This window comes from Centropristis striata, chromosome 6, assembly GCF_030273125.1.
Source record: "Centropristis striata isolate RG_2023a ecotype Rhode Island chromosome 6, C.striata_1.0, whole genome shotgun sequence".
NCBI lineage: Eukaryota > Metazoa > Chordata > Actinopteri > Perciformes > Serranidae > Centropristis > Centropristis striata.
In genome coordinates this window covers 5,461,125-5,488,791 of record NC_081522.1, presented here as the reverse complement: position 1 = coordinate 5,488,791, position 27,667 = coordinate 5,461,125, and the positions used below count along the sequence as shown (strand labels likewise).

The following is a 27,667-nucleotide window of genomic DNA, read 5'->3' as shown; positions in this document are numbered from 1 at the left end:
CATAAAGAAACCTGTGTAAATCAAGTTGGAACAAAACAAGATCTCAAAGGGGACACTGTGTACACCCACAGCGCACCACCCCCAACCCCTCCCATCACTAACTGCAACCAAAAGCCTGCCTGCTTCAGTTTTAATACAAAAACACTTTTATGACCTCAAGTGGTTTCCTGCATTCTGGTGCTTTTAGCAGGGCCGTGTCCATGGAGTGGCGTAGGGTGGAAATCTGATTAGCCACCCCAGGTGCCACCCGTTATCCTGAACTAAACTAAACTAAACTATGACTTTAGTTTAGTTTCAGTTTGTTATACTGGAATCTTAAACACAGGGTTAAATAAACTGTAAGATACTGCAATGATAGTAAGCCAGTGAGAAGATTAGTGGAGACAGAAACAATAAATTAATGCTTTTCCAGAGTGTGTGTGTGTGTGTGTGTGTGTGTGTGTGTGTGTGTGCGTGTGTGTGTGCGTGTGTGTGTGTGTGTGTGTGTGTGTATTTAAACAGGAAAATGCAAATGCATGTATCTGCCTGTGCAAGTCTAATGTTTTGCATGGTTATTGTAACCAGGTTGTAATGAAATTTGCATTGGATGTTTTTGGACGCCCGGTGTATAAATTGTGATGTTTTTGAAGAGCCCAGGACCTTTCATACAAAGCCAGATTTAGGTCAACATTTACTTTTTTTTCATAGGGAATGCAAAAATCAAAAACATGTAGATGACCGTGGAGCAAATTTAATCAAATTGAATTGCTGTAGATGAGGTGTGTGTCCACCAAGGCAGCTAGAGGGTCAGCTCAGTGCTGGTGCCTCATGTCGAATCAGTTCTTTATGTTTCGATAGCAAAAGAACCGGCTGTCAGCAAGGAAAACTGGTTCCAGAGTGGCACCAACTCTTTGCTGGTCTCGAAACACAAACCACTTACTTCAGGGGCTGGGGGGCGGGATTATAGTGACTGACAAGACCAACTAAAAAGTGTGCCATTCATTTGTTTTGATTTGTTTAACTGCAATGTGATCGATCCAGGATCTCTCTCACAGGCACTATCCTTAAATCTGCAACCTAATGCCTACTCTGCCATCTTCGGAATAGTGCCAGCTGACCAACAGATTATCAATAAACATAAAGACATTATAGCATTTACCACTCTACTTGCTCGCAGAAGGATTTTGTTGCACTGGAAACCCCCCATAACACCCAGTACCTCCTTATGGATGAGTGACCTTATGCTCCATTTAAGTCTTGAAAAAATTTAATTCACACTTAGAGGGTCAAAAGACCTCTTCTATTCCACCTGGAACCCAGTGATGTCTTATATTAGCGAACTAAAAACTCTCCCTGATAATTCATGAATCCGTGATCAGTCCAGGATAACAAATGCTAACATTATTCTTTATTCTCTGTTAAACCTTTGAGTGTCTAGAAAAACGCTATACAAATTACATTACATTACATTACATGCCATTTAGCAGACGCTTTTGTCCAAAGCGACTTACAATAAGTGCATTTAAATTGAATGTATTATTATTATTATTATCATTATTAAGACAAGCAGAACAAATGTGTTGTACATGTCGTGTTTGGATGCTAATGTAAGCCAGGAGCAACATTTGTAGAGAGACGATGCAGTCTGGCATTGTTGGTGTTATTATCTGTTTATTCTTTACTTGTGCTGCTGCAACACCTGCAACTCGCCAATGGGGGATCAATAAAGGAATATCTTATCTTATCTTATGCTTGGACGAAGGCATGAACAGACGTAAACAGTGATGTAATGACGTGGATGTTGAACCAAATACTGCCAAATACGCAATTATGGTCCAAGGAGAGAGAGCTTCATGCACTGTAAAAATTAATCTGTTTAATTTACGGTAAAATACCGGTAGCTGTGGTTGCCAGAATATCCCCGTAAAAAATACAGTGAGTGGGTTTTCTACTGTTAAAAAAAAATAATCTTTCTATTTTAAGAGTAATGGTATCATTTTGACATTTTGTTATTTCTCCATTCATTTTACGTGAAACTGTGTGTTTCCTAATTTATGACAGTAAAAGTAAAAGTTTTGTGCTATTCTTAGATTTACGGTAATTAAAAGTGTCTACTACGGTGATATACAATTTTTAATTTTACGCCCTATTTCTGATGTCATTTGACAGTTTTTTAACTGTAATTTCTATCAAAATGTTTTACAGTGTGTACAACCCTTTGAGTCAAATACATTTGTTGTTCATTTTGCTTCTTTATGTCAAAATATGACTTTAGCTAATTATTTTCGACCATGTGAAAGCAGCCTCCTCTTTCACTCCTTCAACAACCTTTTTGAAAAGTTTGGCATTGCAATATTTGCGTATATCCAAACACCTATTGTTATCCAAGTAGGTGTGTTTCTCCATCTTTTCTTTTCGGCCTGCTTCTCTGCTCCAATTTTGCAAACTGTTGGCTAATTGGTTTGTGTACAACGCACAGAGAGGTGACTGTAAACACGCAGGAAGCCGTAAACTAGGGGTGGTAGATTCTCCGAAGCCCTGATTGGATTAGAATACAGATTTTTATGTCACTGTTCGCTTAAAGATTTGCATGAATGTGCATGATTAATAAACAGACTGGATTCTTCATGTTCTCTGCAAAACTTTAGAGAATCTGGACTCTTTTCTCCACAATCTCTCCACTTTAGCACCCACCACCAAACATAGCTTTTGACCTTTACCCTAGTTGCCATTCTTCTGCAGGCCTCTCTCTTCCTATCTGGACACACATAAACGCTTACTGGGGTCAGCCTTGGTATTTACAGAGGTAGGAGCACTAACATCTGCAAGACAGGAAGGCTGGACTGGAGATCTGGGGTAGTGGGGGGAAGAAACACAGAGCAGCCCCTAATGAAATCCAGAATGGTGCCCATTTAACTACGGAGGAGGTCCCGGTGGAAAATTATGCAATGTCTTATGCAAGAAAGAGGCAAAAACATACACAGTTCCTATAGGTGGCAAAGTTAGGAAGGAGTCACGGATAAGGGGAAACTTTGACCTGGGCTGCATGATGGAAGTAGGACACCTTATAGATGGCCAGTACCAGAGAAATTATTGTCAGCAACTTGCATATCCCAAGGTCACACTGAGGCCCCCATAGTGTTTGTTTAGGCATTTCAAGCATAGCTTAAAAAGTTGCCAAATGTAGATATTTCATCATTAAAAACAAATATATCTGCACATAAGAATCTGGCAAGGAAAGAAAGAGGCTGGCACTTTGTTTACTGGTTCATGTTACAAGTATAATGGGACATGTTCGTGTCAAAGAATGAGGTCAACACCCTCCTGTAGGACAAACTCATCGAAAAATACAATACGGAAACAGATCTTGGTGTAATTGTGAAACTGTTGCTCCGAAAGCTTTATCTCTCAGACAGAGAGGTCATGCTCCGGGGAAGAGAAGTTGACTTTGAAGATCCTTGTGAATGTGTGCCGGAGGGTGTGTAACTGTGTGCTTACAGTGTTGGATGTTTATTGGAGAATATGGAATCAGTTAGACAGGTCTACACGGAAACGGAAACACACACACATTAATCGACGGTGCAAATTGCGGCTACTGTTTGAGATGTTTTTATTGTTTTATTGATTGGTTTTAGTATATATTCAAAGGATTCCCTAAACAGCAGCACTGATATTGAGCAAATTGAATTTAAATAAGGTGTGATGGGATGTGACTCTGTCAGTGGTGGAAAGAATACTGATTGCTTTCAACTAAATATTTGCATGAGGTGCCTTCGATTCAAAACTGCACATGAAGTAAAAGTAGCTCAAGTTTGGCTTCACTGGTCTTTAAAAGTTAAAAATCATACATAAAAAAGCCCAAATAAAATGCTGTTTTGTACAAAACAGGAGCAAATAACATCTGTTTTTGCAAACAGGATGTTTTGAGTTAAAGAACAGATAGCGCTCCTCAGTAAAAATGTGCATAATTCCAAGTTAAAACTTTTTTAAGGAAACTGTGCTGACTTCCCTTAGTTACTTTATGGAATAGTAATTGTTTACTATATGTAAAAGTAACTGCTCAGAAAAAAATGTCAGAATAAACGACCATAGTGACTAAAATGTACATTCAATCACTCAAGTAAAAGTGCAAAATCTATTTCAAAATAAAAGCACTAAGACAGAAAACGTGAGTGTGACACTATATTACAGTTCAAGACCCTCAAATGTGTTACTTTCAAATGCAGTTCTGTGAGTCTTGTTTACACCATGAACCTCATAATGCGGATCATTCATGCGCCACTTAAATCTACTGTTGATCTCCTTTAATTGGAGCCCAGAGCGAGCCCTTACCTGCTCATGTTGCTGTCCTGCTCTGTGCTCCTTCAGGTCGCTGCTTGGTCTCTCTCGGCTCTCTGCTGCTGCTGATCTGCTGGTGTCGATGATCCACTCAGAGAGACTCAGCCAACTTGCTCTTCAAACCCTGCAGTGTTTGGAAACGCCCAGCGTTGTCAAATCTATCAGGTATCCTGTCTGTCTGCCTGTCTGTCTGTCTGTCTGTGTGTGTGTGTGAGTGAGTGTGTCTGTGGGCGTGTTGGAGGAGAGGCTTGGTGGGGGGAGTTTCTCTGCGCGCCATCACACGGGCCTGTTCTGGCGTGGCAAGGTCGTGGGGCTCCAGAGGCGTTATGTAAATTTTTTCGTTTTGCTGCTTCAGTGTTTCACGTGACAGGTAACCTACCTTTGCAGAGCACATGCTGTACTGACGGTCAATGATCCCATATAGAAAATAATAATCAATGTAATAATCACATGAGAACATCTTCTGTAGATTATCTATTAATCTGCTTGTTTATTCTTTTTTTTTTACATTTTTATTTGTTCAGGCTTTTGATTAATTGTTTCGGGACTGCTATGGTTGTTTAAATTGCTGTTGTTTTGGTCTTTTAAAACTTGTATGTACATTTTTATGTTATGTGTATGATTTCTATGTGAAGCACTTTGTGACTTCTGTCTGTGAAAGGTGCTAGATAAATAAAGTTTACTTACTTACTTATTTCTGTAAAACCGTAGGAATCAAGTGCGACTGCAGTGATTTTACCTTTTTATTGACTTTATCAGCTCTACTTTATGCAGACAGCTAAAATAATTTGCATTTAATGTAACAAAGGCTTTCTTTGTTAATGCCCAAACAGACACCTCCCTTTCAAACATTACAAAAAAGTCACATTTTTCTGCACAATACAGGACATCTTTACAATTGAAATATATTCCTGTGCGATTATTGATAAATCATACAACAGGACTTCTTTTTTAATGAATAAATACATAAAAAATGATCCTGACAAGAGATGATGGCAACAGAATCTGACAGAAAAACAACATAATACAACTTTTTGTCTGTAAATGAAGCTGTATTTTTCATTATTTGTTCTTTCGATTAATGATACAATCTGTTTGAGGGGTAATAAGTCACTAATGAGAGTAAATGTCTTCAGGCTAAAGTGTAGTCAGATCAGGAAGACAGTGGGGGGGCAGGCTCGGTTGTTCCCTCTACTGGCTAAAATCTGGCTTTGATTAAATGCTCTGTACATCTTGTACTCATGATGAATGTGGAAGCTGCCAGTTTATTTTCCCCAATAGAGGGCTGAAACCAAACACATCAATGACTGCTTTGTCTTTTTTTTAATTTCTTATGTTTTCTTGTTGTTTGCAATAAGCAATTTTACCTTTCTTACCTTATTTCCTTACCAATTTTACCAGAGATTAATACACACAATTTTGTATTATTATTCTGAATCTCCAAAGTAACTTGTAGCTCAGGTAATTGAAGAAATTAAGTGCAGTAAAAAGCACAATATTTCCCTCCAAGATGTAGTGGAGTAGAAGTAATGGCATTGTCCAAGAGGCCACAAGGGGTCAGACACTCACTGGCCTGAATAAGACTGAGATGGACACAGCATGTAAGCTATAGGATGCAGACATTCTCTCTGCACAGCAGATACACGATAGTGCAAACATAATCAAGCTCAGATTTTGGGATTCTTGTGCAAGCTCACATTTGGCACCGAAGCTTCTATAATTTGGTCGAACTTCATGTTTGGCTTTCATGTGTTCGTCATCCTGCAATTTTCTGTGTGAGAAGGGAGATAATTACAGCCTTATTTTCTCTGCAGTTTACAAAACTGTTAGTAGAACAGTTTGTACCTTAACCTGCTTTAACCCAGAAATCATGCTCTTATATACACTTGTAAATGATATTAGGGGCAGTGGACCATGTGTGTGTTAAGTTGTAGGCCTGTTTTTGATAATATCTGCACTAGGACGTGCTATTGGAACAGGGTCAAAGGGTGTGGAAACCAGTTGAACTACTTTGTCACTCACCCACGTATTAGAATAAATCAAATTTTACTAGATCTTCTGCTTTCCGCTTTTAGAGGGCAATCTTCCGACTGATTATGTAAAACTCTACATTCAGTGCCTGAGCTTTAGTCACCTCCTGCATGTTTTAGTTTAGGAAATCTTTTCCAACACGCATGTGTGAAAAGAGAGAAAATATGTTTAGCATGTGGAGTTTGGAAAATGTCAGTAGTGACAGAGGATCCCAGAGGCAAATTATGCTGGGAATTGATAGTCGCCAAGAGCCATTGTGGGACTAGTTTCAACATGAAAATGCAGCTTAAAGTTAAAATGTTCTGCTCTGAGGAGCTCAGTGTACCCAGGTGGTTGAGCCAGAAGACGATCCACCTCCACTGTTGTAATCATCAGCATGTCGAAACAGCAACTGTTTAAGTAAAGGCACAAGCAATTAAAATGTCATTGTTTCTGTTTCTGTGTGTGTGTGTGTGTGTGTGTGTGTGTGTGTGTGTGTGTGTACAGTACAGTACAGTACAGGCCAAAAGTTTGGACACACACCTTCTCATTCAATGCGTTTTTCTTTATTTTCATGACTATTTACATTGTAGATTATCACTGAAGGCATAAAAAATATGAATGAACACATATGGAATTATGTACTTAACAAAAAAAGTGTGAAATAACTGAAAACATGTCTTGTATTTTAGATTCCTCAAAGTAGCCACCCTTTGCTTACTAGAATATAAGACATGTTTTCAGTTATTTCACACTTTTTTGTTAAGTACATAATTCCACATGTGTTCATTAATAGTTTTGATGAATTTATAATGTCAATAGTCATGAAAATAAAGGAAACATTGAATGAGAAGGTGTGTCCAAACTTTTGGCCTGTACTGTATGTGTGTGTGTATGTGTGTGTGTGTGTGTGTGTGTGTGTGTGTTTAAACAGGAAAATGCAAATGCACGTATCTGCCTGTGCAAGTCTAATGTTTTGCATGGTTATTGTAACCAGATTGTATTTGCATTGATGTTTTTGGACGCCCGGTGTATAAATTGTGATGTTTTAAAGAGCCCAGGACCTTTCATACAAAGCCAGATTTAGGTCAACATTTACTTTTTTTTCATAGGGAATGCAAAAATCTAAAACCTGTAGATGACCGTGGAGAAAATTTAATCAAATTTAATTGCTGAAGATGAATCTGTTCCACTTTTTATACTCAGTGAGTTTTCCTCTTGCACCATCTTGTGTGCAGTGTCAGCTTTGCACACAAGATACAGAATTGTGATATAACTGGCATTACTGGTAGGACTATTTCCACATGCACTGCAAGCTGCAACACATGTTGCTGTCTCATTTTAAATAATCTCTTCTTAAAACCCACCTCTTCTCGTTGGCTTTTAACACCACATAGAGTGTTGATTTTATGTTGATTTTATGATTTTTATGATTTTTTTGTTTTTATTGTTTTCATGCATATTTTATTTTGTGCGGGCAGTACATTTTACATTTTATTTTATTTATTTTTATCCCATTTTTAATTTATTTTATCTTATTGCATCTTACTGTTCTATTGTTTACTACATCTCTTTGTATTGTGTTATGTATTTATTGTTTGTGCAGCACTTTGGAAACCTTGTGTTTGCTAAAATTGTGCTATATAAATAAAGGGGATTGGATTGGGAATGCCTCTTTTTTTTTGCGGGATAGGCTTTAAGGTGAATAACACAAATACAAGAACAAGCACACATTACATAATGGTTTCCCTAGTGTTTAAAAAAAATAGTCTAAGTAATACAGACTTTACCTGTGAGAAATTAACTTTTTTCTGGTTTCAGTTTGCTCAAAAAACACTTCTGATGATAATTTAGGATTTATGACTAGTAAGAAACAGCAGTGCGCATTTCCTCAAGCACAATACTTCAGTATAATTTTAAGGTATGTGTTCTTTACTTGAGTAGTTCCATTTTATGTAACTCAATACTTCTACTCCACTACATTTTGAGGCAAATATTGTACTTTTTACTCCACTACATTTAGCTGACAGCTTTAGTTACTTTCAGGTCAAGATTTAACATTTAACAGTTTAAAGTCATTAGAAATTTTTTTTCTAATTAAACCTCATAACAGGATATTAAGTAGTTAAAGTGAGCCCTGTTTAAATAAATGTGTCAATAATATTAATCCAATAATATATTTAGAATATATGAAACAATCTGAGTGGGTCCATTCTGCATAATGAGTACTTTTACTTTGGATGCTTTAAGTACATTTTGATGCTGATACTTTTGAATGCACAAGTAATTGGAGTGGAGTAATTCTGCATTGCGGTATAAATACTTTTACTCAAGTAAAGGATCTGAATACTTCTTCCACCACTGGTAAGAACCAAGTGTGATGTTGTGTGAGTCAGAAAGATGGAGAAAACTAAGATCATTTTGCAAAGATGGCTTGCTTTAGGGTTTAAGGCTAAATTAATTAGGATTTAGATCAGCATATCAGCAGATTTGGGGAAGTTGATGCACTTGCATGATTTTTGTACTTTCTGTGGTTGTGCCCACATGGTGAAAAACCCTTATTGGAAGTCGCTTTGGATAACTTTGAATGTTGTCTAAAGTTTAGGTTAAGCATGGCCTGAGGAAGTTCAGAGTTATATATTTAAATCAAATTAAATAATGAATGTCGCAATGAGTTTGTTGTTTACTTGGTGTTTATTTCAGTTTCAGTTCAAACGTTTTTGTATTAGAACATATAAAGCAGATAAAGCATATCATTATAACTATGGGAAGTGCCAATTCAAAACGTGCCTGTTTGGTTCATAGACTGTATAAATATTTTTGGGATAGGCAATAACTGTTTAATTATGTTTTATGTTTATTGCTTTATTTAGCGTTCAGGGCTTAATGTCTTTAATTTGCACTGTTGGAGGGAAGCGGGAACCTGAGATCCATTAGTTAATTTACAAGTTTATTATTGAGCTTTTGATAATAAATTAACCTAAAAACCTAATTTTTTAGATTCTTTTTGGGGAATTTTGTGTTTTTTATTTGGAAATAACAGTGGAGACGTGAAATGTGGCGCAGCCAGCCAGGAGAAAAAGCCCTTATTGGAAGTCGCTTTGGATAACTTTGAATGTTGTCTAAAGTTTAGGTTAAGCATGACCTGACATGTGTCTCCTTCCTTCTTCGCTCAGCCTCCGCTGTGTAACCAGCAGCTCCCCAGGAGGAGCAGCGAGACGTTAGCGCCCCCTCCCTCTGCAGTGCCAGCTCGTAGCCTGTAATTCTCCACGGATCAGACATCTGTAAGCATTTCTTTCTGACCACGGGAGCTAAATAGAAAGTTGGAAGCCAGAGGCTGTGATTTGTGTGCGTATAAATAAAGTTGCGAGCAAAGGAGAGGCTGCTAATAAGATGGGAGTCCAGAGGGTGGGAGGTCTGGTAGGAGCGGGACACCCAAGTCATCAAAGACGAGGCACCAGGAGCAGGAGGGAGATGGAGATTCTGCGGGTTTTCTGTAGAATTTAGTCTCTCTATTTAGTCTGTATTGCTTAAGGACATATCAGTGGATGTATTTCACACATGCAAGTACAAACTTCATTTATTTTCTGCCATCACATCTTCCTTAAGCATATACTTAAATGTTGAATCCAAATGTACTTGTTCCAGTCCATAATTAAATAAGAACACAAGCAATTATGTCCAGTGCAGCTTTACATCAAATGAAAATGTCTTGTCTGGTGCATTAACTTAAACATATGTCTATGAGCTTTAACATGCTATATTTGGTGTCTTTGAAAGGCTAAACTTTGAGGTTTTACTTACATTCTAATATATAGTTCTGTGGTTTTGCAGCACGACATACATCTGTCATGCTGTTTGCTGACCCTAAACATAGGGCTGAGCTGTAACATCCATACATTGGCTCACGCTGTGGAGAGTTTCCTGTAAATGGTAAATGGACCTGCACTTATATAGCGCTTTTCTAGTCGCTTTGCGACCACTCAAAGCGCTTTACACTACAGACTGCGCTCATTCACCCTTTCACACACACATTCATACTGGTGGCAGAGGCTACCCTAAACGGTCCCATCTGCCACCATTGCGAATTCATTCACACACCGATGAACGCAGCATCAGGAGCAATTTGGGGTTCAGTATCTTGCTCAAGGATACTTCGACATGTAGGCTGCGATGGTCAGGGATCGAACCACCAACCCTTCGGTTGGGGGGCAACCAACTCTCCCAACTCTCCCAACTGAGCCACAGCAGCTCAGTGGCCCTGTGGCACCAGCCATCCAGCAAAGAGCCAATACAAAATGACAAGTCTCTCCTAAAGCGTGTGCCACTTAATCTGCGATAATTCCTCAGACTGGGAGCAGATTGAGTTGAAATAAGGCATCTCGTCCCGCTGCAGGCCTCCACACTGCTGCTGACGCCTCTGTAGTGGTCTGCCTGGGCGGCCCTGCCTTACAACCAAGGGCACACTTTCCTAAAACAGGATGCTCTGTATATAGTTGGTGCAGCAGCAGGCTCACAGCTGTGATGAAAACACCCAGACCATGCCCGTCCTCTTAGACCCAGCCCAGCTTCAAACCTACGAAAGCCCAAAATTATGCCTTTACAATTGGGTTTAGGTGCAGCAGTGGAACCGCAACAGCCATTTAAACGAACATCTGCACGTCCCCATCCCATGTTTATTAGCTAAGGAGAAATCTGAGAAAGACCTGGAAACTACTAGTACATATTTGATCAGTGGTGGAAAGAGTATTTAGAGCCCTTACTTAAGTAAAATTTCTAATACTAAATTAAAATTACTCCACTAAAAATACACTACTGGTCAAAAGTTTTAGAACACACCAACTTTTCCAGAATTTAATTGAAAATTATGCAGTTTAATGTCTCAGTGTACTCTGAAACGAATGCACATTTGCAACATTTAAAATTCTTGATTGAGCATGATAGTGTTTTGAAAGTAAAAAAAAGATTCAAAATCACATTTTATGTTGGACTAAAGGATAAAAAAAAGACACAAAATGACCAAAAAAAGACACAAAATGACTAAAAAAAGACACAAAATTACCAAAAAAAGACACAAAATGACTTAAAAAGACATAAAAAGAATTCAAAAATGGACAAAATAGCCCAAGACTCCATAGAGTTAAGTTGTTAACCCATTTCTTGTTCCCTGAAAAAAGGCCTACTTGTATAATTCTGAAATGTACATTATTTTTCAGTTTTGGTTAAGCTTACCTTTTTTTATTTACCTCTGGCAGTTCACCACTTACCTTTGTACCCTTTCAAGCTGTTCATTTGACTTGAACTGCTTGAATTTCAATAAAAAACTGGAAAAATTGGGGTGTTCTAAAACTTTTGACCGGTAGTGTAAATATCTTGCATTCAAAACTTAAATAAAAGTACAAAAGTATATAAATGTACTAAAAAGTTTCAAAGTAAGAGTACTCATTTTGCAGAATGGCCCTACTCAGATTGTTTTATATATTCTAAATGTATTATTACATTATTTGTATTGATATAATATATATAAATTGTCATGACAGGGCTCATTTTAACTACTTAATATACTTGAGGTTTATTTCTTATTTATTTTTAAACCTGTCTATTGCTTTTAAATTTATCATGTTTTTATGTTAAATCTTGAACCTGAAAAGTAACTAAAGCTGTCAGTTAAATATAGTGGAGTAAAAATTATGAAGGTACAAAGTACCTTAAAATTGTAAATTGTATATTCCACCACTGTTTTTGATAAAGTGAGTAAAAGCATCATGTGAAAGAGAAAATAAAGGATTTGTTTTTTTAAATGCAATACTGAGTTAACAGCATCTGGTTTATTTAGCTCACTCACAAGCAAGAAGATGATGGAAAATTAGTATACTTAACACAACAAAATACTAATAAAAATACATGATTAATGACCAAAAACAGATGTATGTTTTAAAAAATAACGAAGAAAATAAGTATCTTTCAATTGGAGGTGAATGTTGATTGTCCTTTTGTCAAGTGGCTTCTTGTCGTCGTGACATTCAGACTTTGGCTCCACAGTCTTCTGTTCTGCTCTTTTTTCTACCTTCACTAGAGATTATTTCAGCTGTCATCAAAACTTCCATTCAACATTAAATACAATAAATAACAACAAAAATGACCCAGAGTAGCTGCTTACGCAATCTCTCAGCCTTTCCTAGCTCTGTGTTTGTTCCCTTCTTTATTCATTTTAGGCTGTTCAGGCTTTGATCAGCTTCACATTTCTACTGACCATGTCTGGGAACCAGCACAGAACCCTCTATTACTGATATTACAATTAGGGATGAACTAAAACTAATATACTACAGCACTCTCAATACTGATTTTGCCCAAACTGTGCTGAAAAAAACATCCGCATGAATCATTAACCCATAAGAATCCATGGTGACACCCATGTAACAAACACTTTAAATCTTCTCCCATATTCAGCTTTTTGCTTCACCTTAACTCATTAAATCCCTAAGTGACACATACTGTGTCACTGGAAACAGAAATGTGTAATAAGTAGCTAATTTTAAAAAGCTTATTTTTTGTTACTAGGCTAAGTTTAAACCAATTTAATAATTCTAATCCGTTAATAGGGTGTCCTGTGTTGCATTTAACTTGTTCTGACCATATTTCCTGAACAAATTAAAGTCACAATTTTGATATATGTTACGGAGATGCAAAATAAAAAGGCAAGATTGTGTCTCTGTCAGCAGAAAATGTGTCTAGTTTTTTTCTATTTTAAAATAAAAAATATCATAAACATAAATACCATAAACGCCCATTGTAACGTATACGTCACATCACAGATTTTTGACATTTAGGGGTAGTATTTTTTTTTTAAAACATCATAAATGTGTTCTATGTGGTCCACTTACAGAACACATCCTTTAAGGATAACTGGGTCTGGGTTCTTATGGGTTAATCAAGCCACTGGTCCAAAAGTATTATGTTTTATCCATTCGTTTACATGTAACTCTCAGATACAGGTTAAATGTCCTGTATTTTATACCAGTATAAAAAAAACTGGTGCATCCCAAAGAGTACATTATTTTAATGCACCACCGGGTTTTACAATTGTTTTTGCACCAGTTATGATTTTTTAGTGATGAGCAGATTTTAGCCCTGATTTCCATGTAGATTTCCTTTATCGCTTTATTAGATTGGCTAAAATTCTCAGGAGCTTTTATGTCAGCCCTCATCTGCTGAATCCAATCAAACACCCTCTCCTGGTTAGTGGGAATACATTGACTTTGAGACTAATCTGTGTTTTTCTTTTTTGTTCTCTCTCCCCTTTTGCCTCCATCTACCAGCTGAACAGTTTCATGAAGTTTTGGAAGCCGTCGTCTCCGAAGAAGTCGAAGGAGCCCTGGGACGTGCCCAGGTGGACGAGCAGGAGGACGAGCAGGACGACGGCCAGAAGGGGAATCAGCATGTTCCAGCCGGCGGCCAGGATGTTGTACCACTTGGCCTTGTCTGAGCACTCCTGAGCCAGCTGCAGGTTGCCCTGAGTCTTCTGGTCCCTGGCCTGCACAGAGGGACACACACACACACACACCAACGTTATTATAGTTAACGAAAACTAACAAAATAACAAAAACTAAAATTGAAAAAACATTTTTTGTTAACTGAAATAAAAATAAAAACAAGAGTTTTTTTTAAAAAACGATAACTAACTGAAACTGTATTGTGTGGTTACAAAACTAACTAAAACTAACTAAAATTATAGTGAAAATGTCCTTAGTTTTCGTCTTTGTCAACTTTTTTTATACATAATTCAGTGTTTCTATTTCAACATGTAGGAACACATGGTAAATATGTTTACTGAGACTGGGATGTCTACACTCCAACCAAAATACACTGTATTAATTTATTAATTAATTTAGTTAATTTAATTAACTGTAAGAGTTAATAACCTTATTGGTGCTAAGATGGATAAACCAAAGGAAATGAAAGCACATACCCATTACAAAAAAACTAAAACTAATAAAAACTCACTCTAAAAACTAACTAAAACTAACTGAATTTGAAAACAAAAATTCACAACGAAATTAAAACTAAAACTAATGAAAAATCCAAAACTATTATAACCTTGACACACACACGCAAACACACACACACATTTTTACAAGCAACAACTAAAGTCTGTATTAACAAATACAGAAATTAGGAATCATTATGTTTCGTAACAGATTTAAGCAGTGGGGGAATGTAACTAAGTACATTTTGTCAATTAATGTATAACAATTTTAAGCTACATGTACATGTACTTTACTTTTTGAGGCAAATATTGTACTTTTTACTCCACTACATTTAGTTCACAGCTTTAGTTACTTTTAAGGTCAAGATTTAACGTGAAAAACATGATAAATGTCAAGTTATTAGACATTTTTTTTAATTAAACCTCATAGCAGTATATTAAGTAGCCCTAAATTGAGAAAAATGAAAACACTACTTGCATAAATGCATTAGTACAATTAATTAAATAATATATATTGAATATATAAATAACAATCTGAGTGGTTCATTCTGCATAATGAGTACTTTTACTTTTGATACTTTAAGTACATTTTGATGCTGATACTTTTTTTACTTTTACTTAAGTAAGTTTTGAATACTACTATTACTTTTAGTGGAGTAATTTTCCACTTTTACTAGAGCTGTGACTTCCAGTTAAATATTTCTAAAGACAACTTATGTACATAGAGAACAAAGATGCTTAGTTAGTGTCTACACCCATGTATACTGTAAATAGTAAGAGCAGGAGATCAAACACTGGCATATTATAATGTTCCATCTTTGTTTACAGTCGCAGCTTGTCCCATAATTCCCAGTTTTTCCACATTCAAGATTGCGCAGTGGGTGGAGCAATATGAACTCCTTGAGCTGCTATCCGTATATATTTTGGAACGGACCAGGCCGAGTCTTTCCCTAGCACTCTCTAATTTCCCATGAGTACTTGCCCATTAGGAAGATGCCAATTACGCCATTTTTAACTCCCTAGACGAGCAGCCAGTCACTGTCTTTAATTTGAGTGCTGAGCCAATACTGGGCCTGTGATTCAGAGCTGCGCCCTGTGTAGACAGATGAGAGATGTAAAAAGAAAGGCTTAAATAAAGGGCATACACACCCTTTTGTGGTTGAGTTTTTCTGAAACCTTTTTATGCAGGTAGTCAGACATTTTGTCCAAATCTGCTTTGCACACGGCATTTTCAAGGATTTTTGAGCTATTGTGTAGTGAGAAAAGCTTTTATTTTGGTGTGCGTTCCTGCTTCTCCACAGTCCCATTCCTGTGGTGAAGGAACTTTCTTCTGCCATCTGACAATAACAGGTCTCGATAATGTTTGAGACATTTTCCATTTGACAAAAGTTTTTTTGTAGCAATTTGTTTACATGGTGAAATACATGATACATTTTTGCTTATTTTCATAACCTGTTGCACAAGTCTGGCCTCCTCAATCAAGCCTTGCCAAATTTTCCAGGAAAATAAACCCAGGTCTTTGTTTTTCTTTACAAATCCAACTGTAGATTTGGCATTTCCCTGTGCTTCATAGGCAAAAGTGGAATTTGCCACAACATGGCCATTGTTTTAAAGCTTTCTTTGCCAGCCCGGCCCACCTTTTGTCTGTTTCTGCCAAACTCACATTGCAGAAGGCGTTAAATCATAGAGTTGCTCCTGTTGCAGATTAGGTTTCACCAGATTGGCACTCTAATATACTCACCAAATATTCTCTAGTGTTTCTACTTTTGGTGTCTTCAAAAATAAGAGTTTTGCTAACCAGTTTGACTAAGATTAGGTTAGTATATTCTATTTATTTGCACAATAAACATGTTTATAACAGTCAATATGAATCACAAAAAAAATTTAAACATTGTACCGGAGAGACGAGAAAACAAAAATGGCTTGTGAAGATACCATTCCACCCCTGATGAATATCGACTACGAATATCGAAACAAAAAAGATTGCATACATTATCAGAATGTCAATAGATTTGTACAATTTGCATTTGGAAGTTGAGGTACAGTGGAATGCATTAGACCACTTAATAAATGTTAATGACAGTATTTAAAAAGTAAATACAACTGACTCGGGGTTACAATCAATAATGAAGGCTTAAAAACAAGTCCTTGAGATATGACTTGAGGTAATATATTAAAAGCATTTTCTCATCTTTTTTTTTGCATGATTTATGAAGATCTCACCTTGATGGAGTAGACGAGAGCCATGAATCCCAGGCAGCAGAAGTTAACGTACAAGGTGTTGCACAGCGACCAGACTAGATAGTCCCGGGGAGGGTTCTTGCCAGTGTTGCCCATGTTCACCACGGTGGATCCCGCCGGCTTACGGGCAGACTTACAATTGGTGAGCGGGGTGCAGTCTGAGGGGAAGTTGTACGAGTGGTTGTCCATGGTATAGACAGGAGATCCCCAGCTGTGGGTGAATAGGTGGGTTTGCAAAAATGGTGAGCCTTACAGAAGCTTGTACACGGTCCCTCTTTGGAAAGATGTGCCCCCCCCCCTGTGTGAAAGGCTTATAAAGGCCCATGGAGAGGGAGGTGACCGGGAGAGGACGCAAGGGCAGGGTCCTTTAATACACAGCAGGTCTGTCATTATGTGGTCAGGCCTGAGAGAGACTGAAATAGAGATACAGAACACTATATGAGAGAGAAGACAGAAAAAGAGACAGTGAATAGATGCATGGGAGCAGTGCAAACCTCGTCCACCAAAGTACCCATCACCTCAGCTTTCTTAGAGGCTCCTATAGGTTTGTGGGTCAGGTTTTTTGAGTTGGGTGGAGGTAGCAGGGGGCAGTGGAGGCAGGGTTGTGCGGTTTAAGAGCCTTAAAGGTGACGAGGAGGAGTCCAGCTGCTTGCCAGAGGCCTTGGTGGTTGAGTCTGCAGGATGGAGGAGGTGCAGGTCATTTTTAACGACATATTGTAAAACGTGAAAAATCTATTAGGTTTTGACGTCCACAGTTTCAAGACCTAAAAAAATGAAGTTCTGGTCAGAAATCATCCACAGTGAATATATTTTTTATTTAAGTTAAAGTTAAAACAGTCAGTCTATTAACTTTTCTGTTGGTTTCGGGCATTTTACAAGCAAAAATGCCAAACATTTTCTGATCCCAGCTTCTAAAATATGATGGTTTTCTACTTATTGTTGTTATATATGATATTAAACAGAATTCCTTTAAGTTTTGGACTGCTGTTAGGACAAAACAAGCAAGATGAAGGCATCAAATCAGGCTCTTGGACATGATATTAAAGGAATGTTTTAATATTTACAGCAAAATGACTAATTGATTAATCAAAAACGTATTAGGCAAATCAGCTGATAATGGACATTATCATTAGTTTTAGCACAAGATTGGGGGGTTGAGTGTAAGATGTTTAAAATCGCTTATGTCTTTCTTTTTACTGGGCCTGACTGGCTTAGTATTTTTAAACATTTCCAAATCATAAATTTGTTAGTCATATTGGAGTTTCCAACTACAACCACTGAGAATCCCCGTTGCATAAAAGACATGTTTGTGAAAGGAGACGACAAGTATTACTCATATTTTTACAGATTTCCCCAGTCTGTAATGTGGGGTGAAACTGGCATGGAAACTAATCAGGTTCTGTGGCTTTATACTCACTCCAAACTTTGATGTCAACACAGAGAAAGATTTTTTTTTAAATGTCAGTCAAACGTTTTTACAATTCAGTTTGGGGAAGTTTTGTGTTCAAAAATATATTAAATATTTTCAAACACAATAGACAAATAACTGAATCATCATCTAATGTTGAAAATGAGCATTGTTACAGTATTGGAAAAGTTTTCCAAAAAGTTGAATATGGAACAACAGTGCCCTCTTCTGGCCGCTTACAGAAATCTAAAAAATATGGCTGTCCTGTCCTCAGCCGCCATTGTGAGTTTCTTGGACACATTGCAGTGTCCCAAGTGATATAAAACTTCACACCAACTACAAATTTACAAATCCTGTAGTTCACAGTGCAGAGTATAAGCTAAAGTATCACGTTCGAAGTTGTCTTCACAGTGTATTGTTGAATGTGCACACTTTTACTAGCGCTTCAAACGTGTATGAAGAATACTCAATATACACAGTTTTAAATATTACTCCACTTTTACCAAATCAGCGACATAATAGCAAATGTATTAATTAGTCGTAGTCGGCGATTAGTCCACGTCAATGAGTACTATTTTCAACCAGGAAGAAAGAAAAAAATGTATGCATAGCAGAGGATGGTTTCGATCCATCGACCTCTGGGTTATGGGCCCAGCACGCTTCCGCTGCGCCACTCTGCTGCACGGAATGGGGAAGTACAGAGTAATGTATTTAAATGAATGAATGAGTTCGTTGTGTACTTGGTGTTTATTTCAGTTTCAGTTCAAACGTTTTTTAGAACAGATTTTTAAGCAGATAAAGCATATCGTTATAACTATGGGAAGTGCCAATTCAAAACGCACTGTTGGAGGGAAGCGGGAACCTGAGAGCCATTATTTATTTACAAGTTTATTATTCAGCTTTTGATAATAAATTAACCTAAAAACCTAATTTTTTAGATTCTTTTTGGGGAATTTTGTGTTTTTTATTTGGAAATAACAGTGGAGACGTGAAATGTGGCGCGGCCAGCCAGGAGTCGAACTCGTCACTCGCTACTCAGGTCAACTGTTTTCTATCTGACGTAGCGCCGCAATGTATTCTGGGAGGTCAGCCATAACTGTTGGCGGTTATTTATTATCGTGCTCTTAACTTACTGTTAGTTTTCTGGCTAACTTTAACTTTACCTCTCAGGTATTGATGGGGGGCAGAAACTGCTGCGTGGTGAGCTGCCGCCGCAAGTCTCACGACCACCATGGAAGGAAGATCCCAAACGGACTAACTTTCCACTGTTTCCCCGCCTGGAGGACCAGTGAAGGGGAGCAGATCTCCCGGCTCACAGAGACCAGGAGGGCGGCCTGGGTGGCTGCTGTCGGCCGGAGTGACATCACTTTCGACCACATCCCATCCTCAATGAGGATATGCTCCAGGCACTTTCACTCAGGTGAGTTTCAGCCAGGTGATTATCCCCCAACCTTCTGTTTTTACTGGGATCCGGGGAAGTAATGGTACTTAAAGTAAGCATTGCGGTAGCATCTCACTATACTATGTAATAAATTAATTAAAAATGTTTTAAGGCGTTTTTCTACTTTTAGTTTTGGTGTAATATTACTTTTTACAACTTTTTTCTCCTGTCATGGTGAAACAAGTAAAGTTAACTATAACTGGTTAAAATTGTATAGTGAAATGTAATTAAGTACATTTACTCAAGTACAGCTTTGAGGTACGTGCACTTTACTTGAGTATTTTCATATTATGCAACTTTATGCTTCTACCCCACTACTTTTTTAAGACAAATGTTTATTCCTCTACATTTACCTGACAGCTTTGGTTACTTTTTGGGTCAAGATTTAACAAAAAAGATGTATGACTATATAGATATATACTTATATATATATATATATATATATATATATATATATATATATATATATATAAATAAACCTCATGACAGTATATTAAGTACTTCAAAAAGCCCCTGTCTTTATAAAAAAATATTTTCCTCCTTTCAGGTTAAAATTTAACATTAAAAACATGTGATCTGAAAAGTTATAATGCTTATAAAAATTTTCAAAAGTCAAACCCACATACAAGGTAGTTAAAATTAGCCTATATGACATTAAATAGACATTAATAATAGAAGCTGAGGCAGTGTTTATATCTTTTTTTAATTTAAAATCACGGTGAAATGGCGAATGCTTGCTGTATTATCAACTGCCATAACCAATGTCAGCACATTTTAATTAATTTATAAAGGGTAATTCATTCCGTAATAATGCATTATCTGTTTTTTAGTTGATTGTATTTTGCATTAATAATCTGAATCTGTAAAGTAACTAAAGTTGTCAAATAAATGTAGTGCAGAAAAAAGTACAGAAGACTGTAAGCAGCCTGTAAAGTAGCAGAAAATGGGAATACTCAAGTAAATCACAAGCACCTTAAATTGTGCTTGAGTGATTGTAATTAGAAATTATTTTCGAGACTTTTATAATTATTTGTTGAAACTGTTTTTAAGCCACATTCACGTGAGATCAGGCGGTTTTGCGATTGGCTGCAGAGTTGTGGGGCGGTGAGGTATTCCAGATTAAATACCCTGTTTGTGTAACATCATGTTCTCTTCAACCCCCAGGTTTGTGTCATGGACAACAAAGTACGCGCATGGATGAAATGAGTCAAGAAATACATTTTTTCAAAGAGCTATTATCAGTCTGGTATTAACGACTTATGTGTTTGCAGGTAAACCAGCGTATGAAATGCTGCAGTCAGATCCAGACTGGGTCCCATCACTGAACCTGATTCCCAGTACAGGAATCACCCGTCGCACTGAGCGCCTCCTCCCACCTGTGCAGGTGAGCAGAGACAAGACGCAAAAAAGCAAAGCAAAGACGAGACCTTCCCTTGAGACAGAACCAGCACCTGCAGCAGCAACAACAACAACAACAACTCCAGCAGAAGGAGAAGAAGGAGGTGAGACAGACTCTCTCTTCCACTAAAACAAACAGTCCATGTGATGTGAAATCGAATCATCAAAGAATCGCCATTAGCACTTATTGCTGCACTAGCGGCTTTTATAGCACTTATCACTATACCTTGATTGTTTCCTTTTTTCTGTAAGTCGCTTTGGATAAAAGTGTCTGCTAAATGTAAATGTAAATCAGTTTGAAAAGAAGAAGCCCTACAAGTGAAGCTGGAGGCTTTAACCCATTGAGGCCTGAAAAATCGCTGGGCGATTTTAAAATAAGCCTCTAATTTTCTGGAAATTCTGGGAAAAAAGTGTCAAGTGTACTAAATAAAAGAGGCGTTTTCAGCCTCTGTAGCAGATAGAAATGAAATTCAAAAAGGTATTTGAGAGCTTATACAAATACTACAAAACGACGTATCCGCTTTCCAGGCTTCAATGGGTTAAAGGTGGCTAAAAGTTATTTATTTTCTTTAAGGAATGTGTATAATGGAATAAAGGGGTCATAGTTCAGTGCTAGTTTGGTACAGACAGTAAAAAAAAAAAAACCTAAGAAACAAACAAACCCTCCTGCTGTAAACTGATGTAACATTTTTTTTCACCTTGGTCAATTAATGACCATTTCAGGCAATTTTGTAGTACGTTGTAGAAACAATGAACAAACACTTTCCCAAAAAAACAACACGTCACAATCATCTGTTATATGCATAAGTCAAGCTTGTGCATTTGGCTGGAGTGTTTCAAATAGTTCCACTTCAGCTATATTTAAACATCTCAAGCATTTATCATCCTGCTTCATTTCTGTCCAGTTCCACTGTTTAATTTGAGCTTGCCGTAGTGGGACTGACTTGCAGCCAACCAGCTTGTTGTGCTAACTTTAGAACATGTTGCTAAAGGCATAAAGCTCAAAATTTCTGGGTTGAACCAGTGGTTGAATGTAACTAAGTACATTTACTCAAGTAATGTACTTAAATCCAAATTTAAAGTACTCATACTTTATGAGTATTTCAACATATATAACATTAAACTTCTACTTCACTACATTTTGAGGCAAATATTGTACTTTTTACTCCACTACATTTAGCTGCCAGCTTTAGTTACTTTTCAGGTTGAGATTTAACATCATGAATAATAATCCAATAATATATTTGGAATATATAAAACAATGTAAGTGGGTCCATTCTTCATTTAAAAGTAGTTTTAGTTTTGATTCTTTTAGTGCATTTTGATGCTGATACTTTTGTCCTTTTTCTGCAGTAATTGAATGACTTTGTATTGGAATAATTCTGCAGTGTGGTATTAGTACTTTTACTTAAGTAAGGGATCTGAATACTTTTTCCACCACTGGGTTGAACTTGCACTTTTGGTTGCGCACTATGTGCATCAGTATACATACTGGACGCACTAATACAAGAACCGATATAACCTCACTCTGTTGTGTTTCAGTTTCACAGAGGCCAGCATCCCGTCCCTGGAGAGAAGTTAAATCTCTGCTGCAGTCAGCTCTGCAGCGCAAAACCACCTTCAACAAGCAGCCTGCGAAGAATACTGGCCTCGCCTTCAGAGTATGACTGATACAAGTACTTTCACTAACAGATTATTTCTCTGCTTTAAAATTTGTCATTTATATTGTCTCTAAAAAGACAAATCCCTATCTTTCCCTAGCTTTATTTTATATACAGTGAGGGAAATAAGTATTTGATCCCTTGCCTTTTTTGGATTTTTGCTAAATTTGCCCACTGACAAATAAATGAACAGACTATAATTTTAATGGTAGGTTTATTTTAACAGTGAGAGACAGAAATTTTTTTTTTAATATCCAGAAAATCACATTATATAAAAAATATACATTTATTTCCATTTGACTGAGTGAAATAAGCATTTGATCCCCTAAGAAAGCATGACTTAGGACTTAGTGTAGAAACCCTTGTTGGCAAGCACAGAGGTCAGATGTTTCTTGTAGTTGGTCACCAGGTTTGTGCACATCTCAGGAGGGATTTTGGTCAACTCCTCTTGGCCTCAAAACCTGAAGGATATGGAGAGGACCTGCAGTTGCTTGGCAACTCCAAGCTTCAGCTCCCTCCACAGATTTTCTCTGGGATTAAGGTCCAGAGGCTGGCTAGGCCACTCCATGACATTAATATGCTCTTTATTGAGCCGCTCTTTTGTTCCCTTGGCCGATGTTTTGGGTCATTGTTGCGCTGGAAGACGACCCATTTTCACTGTCCTGTCTGAGGGCAGGAGGTTTTCACCCAAAATGTTACATTTCATGGCCCTGTCCATCTGTCACTCACTGTGGTGAAGTCATCCTGTCCCCATAGCAGAAAAACAGTCCAAAAGCATAATGTTTCCACCTCCATGCTTGACGGTTGGGATGGTCTTCTAGGCCAGTAGTTCTCAACCTTTTTGAGTCGCGACCCCCAATTTAACATGCATGTTGTCCGCGACCCCCGCTCACTGAACAGAATCTCACACGCACAGTTCAGATCACCCAAAAAAGAAAAAATGACCTAAAAAAGGAAAGAAAATTACCCAAAAAGACACAAATTGACCACAAAATTACCAAAAAAAAGACACAAAATGACTAAAAAAAGACAACATTACCAAAAAATACACAAAATGACCAAAAAAGAAACAAAACTACCAAAAAAAGTCACAAATTGACCACAAAATGATCAAATAAAGACACAAAATGACCAAAAAACAAAAGAGCTGACTTCCAAAATGATTTGGCGACCCCCAGAAACCATCTCGCGACCCCAATTGGGGTCCCGACCCCAAGGTTGAAAATAGCTGTTCTAGGCAGCATTCTCTGTCTCCAAACACGGTGAGTTGAGTTGATGCCAAAGAGCTCAATTTTGGGCTCATCTGACCTCAGCACGTTCTCCTAAGCCTTCTCTTAATCGTCTGGTGTTCATTGGCAAACTTCAGACGGGCCTATATGTGTTTTTGGATTTTAATCCATTACAGCATAGTGTGTTATCAATGGTTTTCTTTGTGACTGTGCTCCCTGCTGCCTTGAGATTACTAACAAGCTCCTCCTGTGTAGTTCTGGGCTGATTCCTCACCTTTATCATGATCATTGATACACCATCTTGCGTGGCACCCCAGGCAGAGGGCGAACTCTGGTTATTTGGTGTTTCTTCCATTTCGAATAAATTGCACCAACCATTGTCTCCTTCTCACATAGCTGCTTGCTGATGGTCTTGTAGCCCGTTCCAGCTTTGTGCAGATTGACAATCTTGTCCCTGACGTAGGGGTGTGCCATATCATATCGTTCATGATAATATCGGTATATTTTTTTTATGGTTATAAAAAAATGCATATCGTGATATTGGCAACATTCCTACTTCTTGATGTAGTGGCGTAAGGCTAACAATTAAAGTTGTTTTAATAACAAAAAGCTACTTACTCTCCGTTGCTAAACACATGCAGCTTTCAAAATAAGAGCACGGTGTGTTAACAGAATCCACCACAGAACTTACAAGAAGACTGTCAAAATAAGATGCCTTAAATAAAACATACAAGAACCTTTATTCTCCTTTTACAAAATGTCATTAAAACATGCCCCCGGAACCCCTAAATGGTTATTTTTATTATTTGCTCATACTCAAGAGTATTTTTTTTTTGTATTTGGCAACTATTGAGATTTGCACTTCACACTACATTTTAGATTTGTTTTTATTTATACAGACTAAAAAATATATTTTTAAGTATTTCGTAATATCGTGAAGAATAATCGTTATCGCAAAAATAGCCTGAAATATCGTGATATTCTTTTAGGGCCATATCGCCCAGCCCTACCCTGACGTCCTTAGACAGCTCTTTGGTCTTGCCCATGGTGGAGAGGATGGAATCTGATTGAATGATTTTGTGGACAGTTGTCTTTTCATACAGGTAACAAATTGAGAGTAGGAGTCCTTTATTAATGTGAGGGGATTAATTTGTGTTTAAATATTCTGTTTCTCACTGTTTAAATAAACCTACCATTAAAATTATAGGACGGTCATTTGGCAAAAATCACGAAATCGGCAAGGGATCAAATAATTATTTTCCTCACTGTAAGTCAAAAACAACATACAAAGGAAAGAAAAAGGAAATGACAAAAAAAGAAAAAGAAACACACATGGGTCATGCATCAGCTAAAATAAGAATACAAATACATTAATAGCACAAAAATAGATTTGGATAGTAAACATTTGGATCTACACATCAGATTTGAGGTCAATTGGACTGATGCTTTGAAATTGCTCCGACTGACCAGCAGCCAAAAGTAAAAGTTAAAGGACTAAAGCCAGCACTTCTTCTGGGATTTCTTTATGATAAATACTTTATTTTATTTATCTCTTCACAGTTTCAATAATGCATAAAATGATTGTTTCAGGACTTATTTAAAGGTGCTTTGGAAGCTTCTCTGGAGGCCCACAGCCGGTCCAGGGCTCTTTCAGCCCAACAGCGTTCCGACTCCGGGGAGTACAGCATGGAGCTGAGCTTTAAACTTCCAGCTTTGGAGGAGGAGAGCCAAGCCTGTGAGACTTGCTGCTCCTCCTGCTGTCTGAACTATGCCAAGCTGCAGAAGAGGGTCACAGTGCTGGAGGAGAAGGTGACACGTCTCACAGAACTGCGGGAGGCCATGGACGCCTCACCTTTCTTCAACAAGGCTCCCTGCCAACCAGAGCAGGAGCTACAAAGGCTCGAGACCTCCTGCACAGAGGAAGATGACCCTGCATGTAAGTATTACAGATAAAACAAAACAATGTCTGCCATAATGTAAAAGAATCAGCAGCTTATGTATTGGATTCATACGCTGCACACAGTTTTCTAAATCTGATCTCTTTTGACGTTTTGTCCTCCTGTTTTTGGTGCGCACCTTCAGTTCAGATCCCACTAGAGTCGGGACTTGGTTGGCTTAGTTTGGCATCAAGGCTGGAAGCAGGGGAAACACTTTCAGATTTCTGTTTGTGTATTTTTCAGATCAAACTAACCAGATATACACTACCGGTCAAAAGTTTTAGAACACCCCAATTTTTCCATTTTTTTATTGAAATTCAAGCAGTTCAAGTCAAATGAACAGCTTGAAAGGGTGCAAAGGTAAGTGGTGAACTGCCAGAGGTAAATAAAAAAAGGTAAGCTTAACCAAAACTGAAAAATAATGTACATTTCAGAATTATACTAGTAGGCCTTTTTCAGGGAACAAGAAATGGGTTAACAACTTAACTCTATGGAGTCTTGGGCTATTTTGTCCATTTTTGAATTCTTTTCATGTCTTTGTAAGTCATTTTGTGTCTTTTTTTGGTCATTTTGTTTCTTTTTTTAGTCATTTTGTGTCTTTTTTTTTGTCATTTTGTGTCTTTTTTTTAGTCCTTTAGTCCAACATAAAATGTGATTTTGAATCTTTTTTTTACTTTCAAAACACTATCATGCTCAATAAAGAATTTTAAATGTTGCAAATGTGCATTAATTTCAGAGTAGACTGAGACATTAAACTGCATCATTTTCAATTCAATTCTGGAAAAGTTGGTGTGTTCTAAAACTTTTGACCAGTAGTGTATACACGTGTAATGGACTTCACCAAAGAACAATTCGCAAGGTCCCGATTTGAATTGATTTCCGATTCGATTGCATATATTTAAGTTAAGAACTTTTGTATATGCAAGAGATTTTCAAAGACTCAATGCTGTAAATTGTACAATGAACCCTCTGCATTATTATAAATGACTTTTAACATTGGGAATAGAGATTCAGAGATAGAATTCATAGATTTGTGGTATCCAAAATGCAATCAGACATCTGCCAGGGGGTACGTAAAATTAATATTTTCTGTAAAAAATGTTTAATAATGAAGGAAACTTCTGAAGGCCATCCGTCATTTTAACATTTTAGAAAACTGGGGTGATCTACCATAATTAGAATAATTCACACCTCTGTCCAGCAGGTGGTGTGTGCATATTAATGATCTATTGTATAGTGTAGCCACAGTAGCCTTTTCCCTGTTTCCAGTCTTTATGTTCAACTAATCTGTGTCAAGCTTCTCCTCTCAAGTTAATATATAAAAATGTGTGTACAGCAGTTAATTTGGATACTAGTAGAGGTCATTTGTGTCTTTCTTTGCAGGGATGGAGCCTCTCTCACCGTCTCAGATGGCCGAGAACGACCCGAACACCGAGTGGATTCAGGAAAACAACTCGTCCAAGGGCAAACCTCGCCGTGCTCGCTTCAACCAAGCCTGGTTAAAAATGTTCTGGTTTCTTCGCTACTCGCCATCTCAGGATATGATGTGGTGCCACGTCTGCCGCCTCCACTCGGAGAAGACCCACCAATACAACAGTTTAATTTCAGGTTCCAGGGTCTTCAAGTTCCATAACATTAAGAAACATAGTTCCAGCAAGTTACATGAAGAAAATGTGTCCCGCTACAAGCTGCAGGTTTGTGACCTGCAGCTGTGAGACTTTACGTTTACATTTCACTGCTCTCAAAGATGGTGTCTGATATGATTTCTCCACAAAAAAGTCCAATAAGCTATTCACACATTCCTAAACTTTCATCTTGTCGTTTATGTTTAAATCCATAAATGGTAAATATCGTTTACTTCCAAAATATAAGTTCTGGACTTAAGATGTCTCTCATTTGTATAAAGACTGTTAAAGTAAATACCTTTTGTTTTCTGCTGCCTCACAAATCACTTCCTGTGTTCTCATTTCAGAAAAAAAATCTGAATCCAAAAGTTGATAAAGGAGTTTATTGAGCGAAATAGTCAAATAATTGCTTC

General features: G+C 37.5%; 2 protein-coding genes across 2 annotated transcripts; one reads left to right on the top strand and one right to left on the bottom strand.

Annotated features, from left to right (window-relative positions):
* Window positions 1-13,639: 13,639 nt before the first annotated feature.
* On the bottom strand, window positions 13,640-16,744 carry ifitm5 (interferon induced transmembrane protein 5). Its single transcript, XM_059334770.1, has 2 exons — window positions 16,538-16,744; window positions 13,640-13,861 (listed from the first exon to the last, which is right to left on the bottom strand). Exons 1-2 carry the CDS (start codon window positions 16,742-16,744, stop codon window positions 13,640-13,642), a joined length of 429 nt encoding a protein of 142 aa, XP_059190753.1.
* A 2,273-nt stretch (window positions 16,745-19,017) lies between these two features.
* Window positions 19,018-27,586, top strand: LOC131972943 (uncharacterized). Its single transcript, XM_059334765.1, has 5 exons — window positions 19,018-19,383; window positions 20,676-20,906; window positions 22,345-22,463; window positions 25,283-25,628; window positions 27,013-27,586. Exons 1-5 carry the CDS (start codon window positions 19,140-19,142, stop codon window positions 27,342-27,344), a joined length of 1,272 nt encoding a protein of 423 aa, XP_059190748.1. The 5' UTR covers window positions 19,018-19,139; the 3' UTR covers window positions 27,345-27,586.
* Window positions 27,587-27,667: the final 81 nt, after the last annotated feature.

Coding starts and splice junctions, on each gene's coding strand:
- LOC131972943 (XM_059334765.1), top strand. CDS start 19,140: ATGGGGGGCAGAAACTGCTGCGTGGTGAGCTGCCGCCGCAAGTCTCAC. Junction 19,384..20,675: donor CTCCAGGCACTTTCACTCAG/GTGAGTTTCAGC, acceptor ATGTGTTTGCAG/GTAAACCAGCGTATGAAATG. Junction 25,629..27,012: donor AGAGGAAGATGACCCTGCAT/GTAAGTATTACA, acceptor CTTTCTTTGCAG/GGATGGAGCCTCTCTCACCG.
- ifitm5 (XM_059334770.1), bottom strand. CDS start 16,744: ATGGACAACCACTCGTACAACTTCCCCTCAGACTGCACCCCGCTCACC. Junction 13,862..16,537: donor CTCTCGTCTACTCCATCAAG/GTGAGATCTTCA, acceptor CCCTCTGTGCAG/GCCAGGGACCAGAAGACTCA.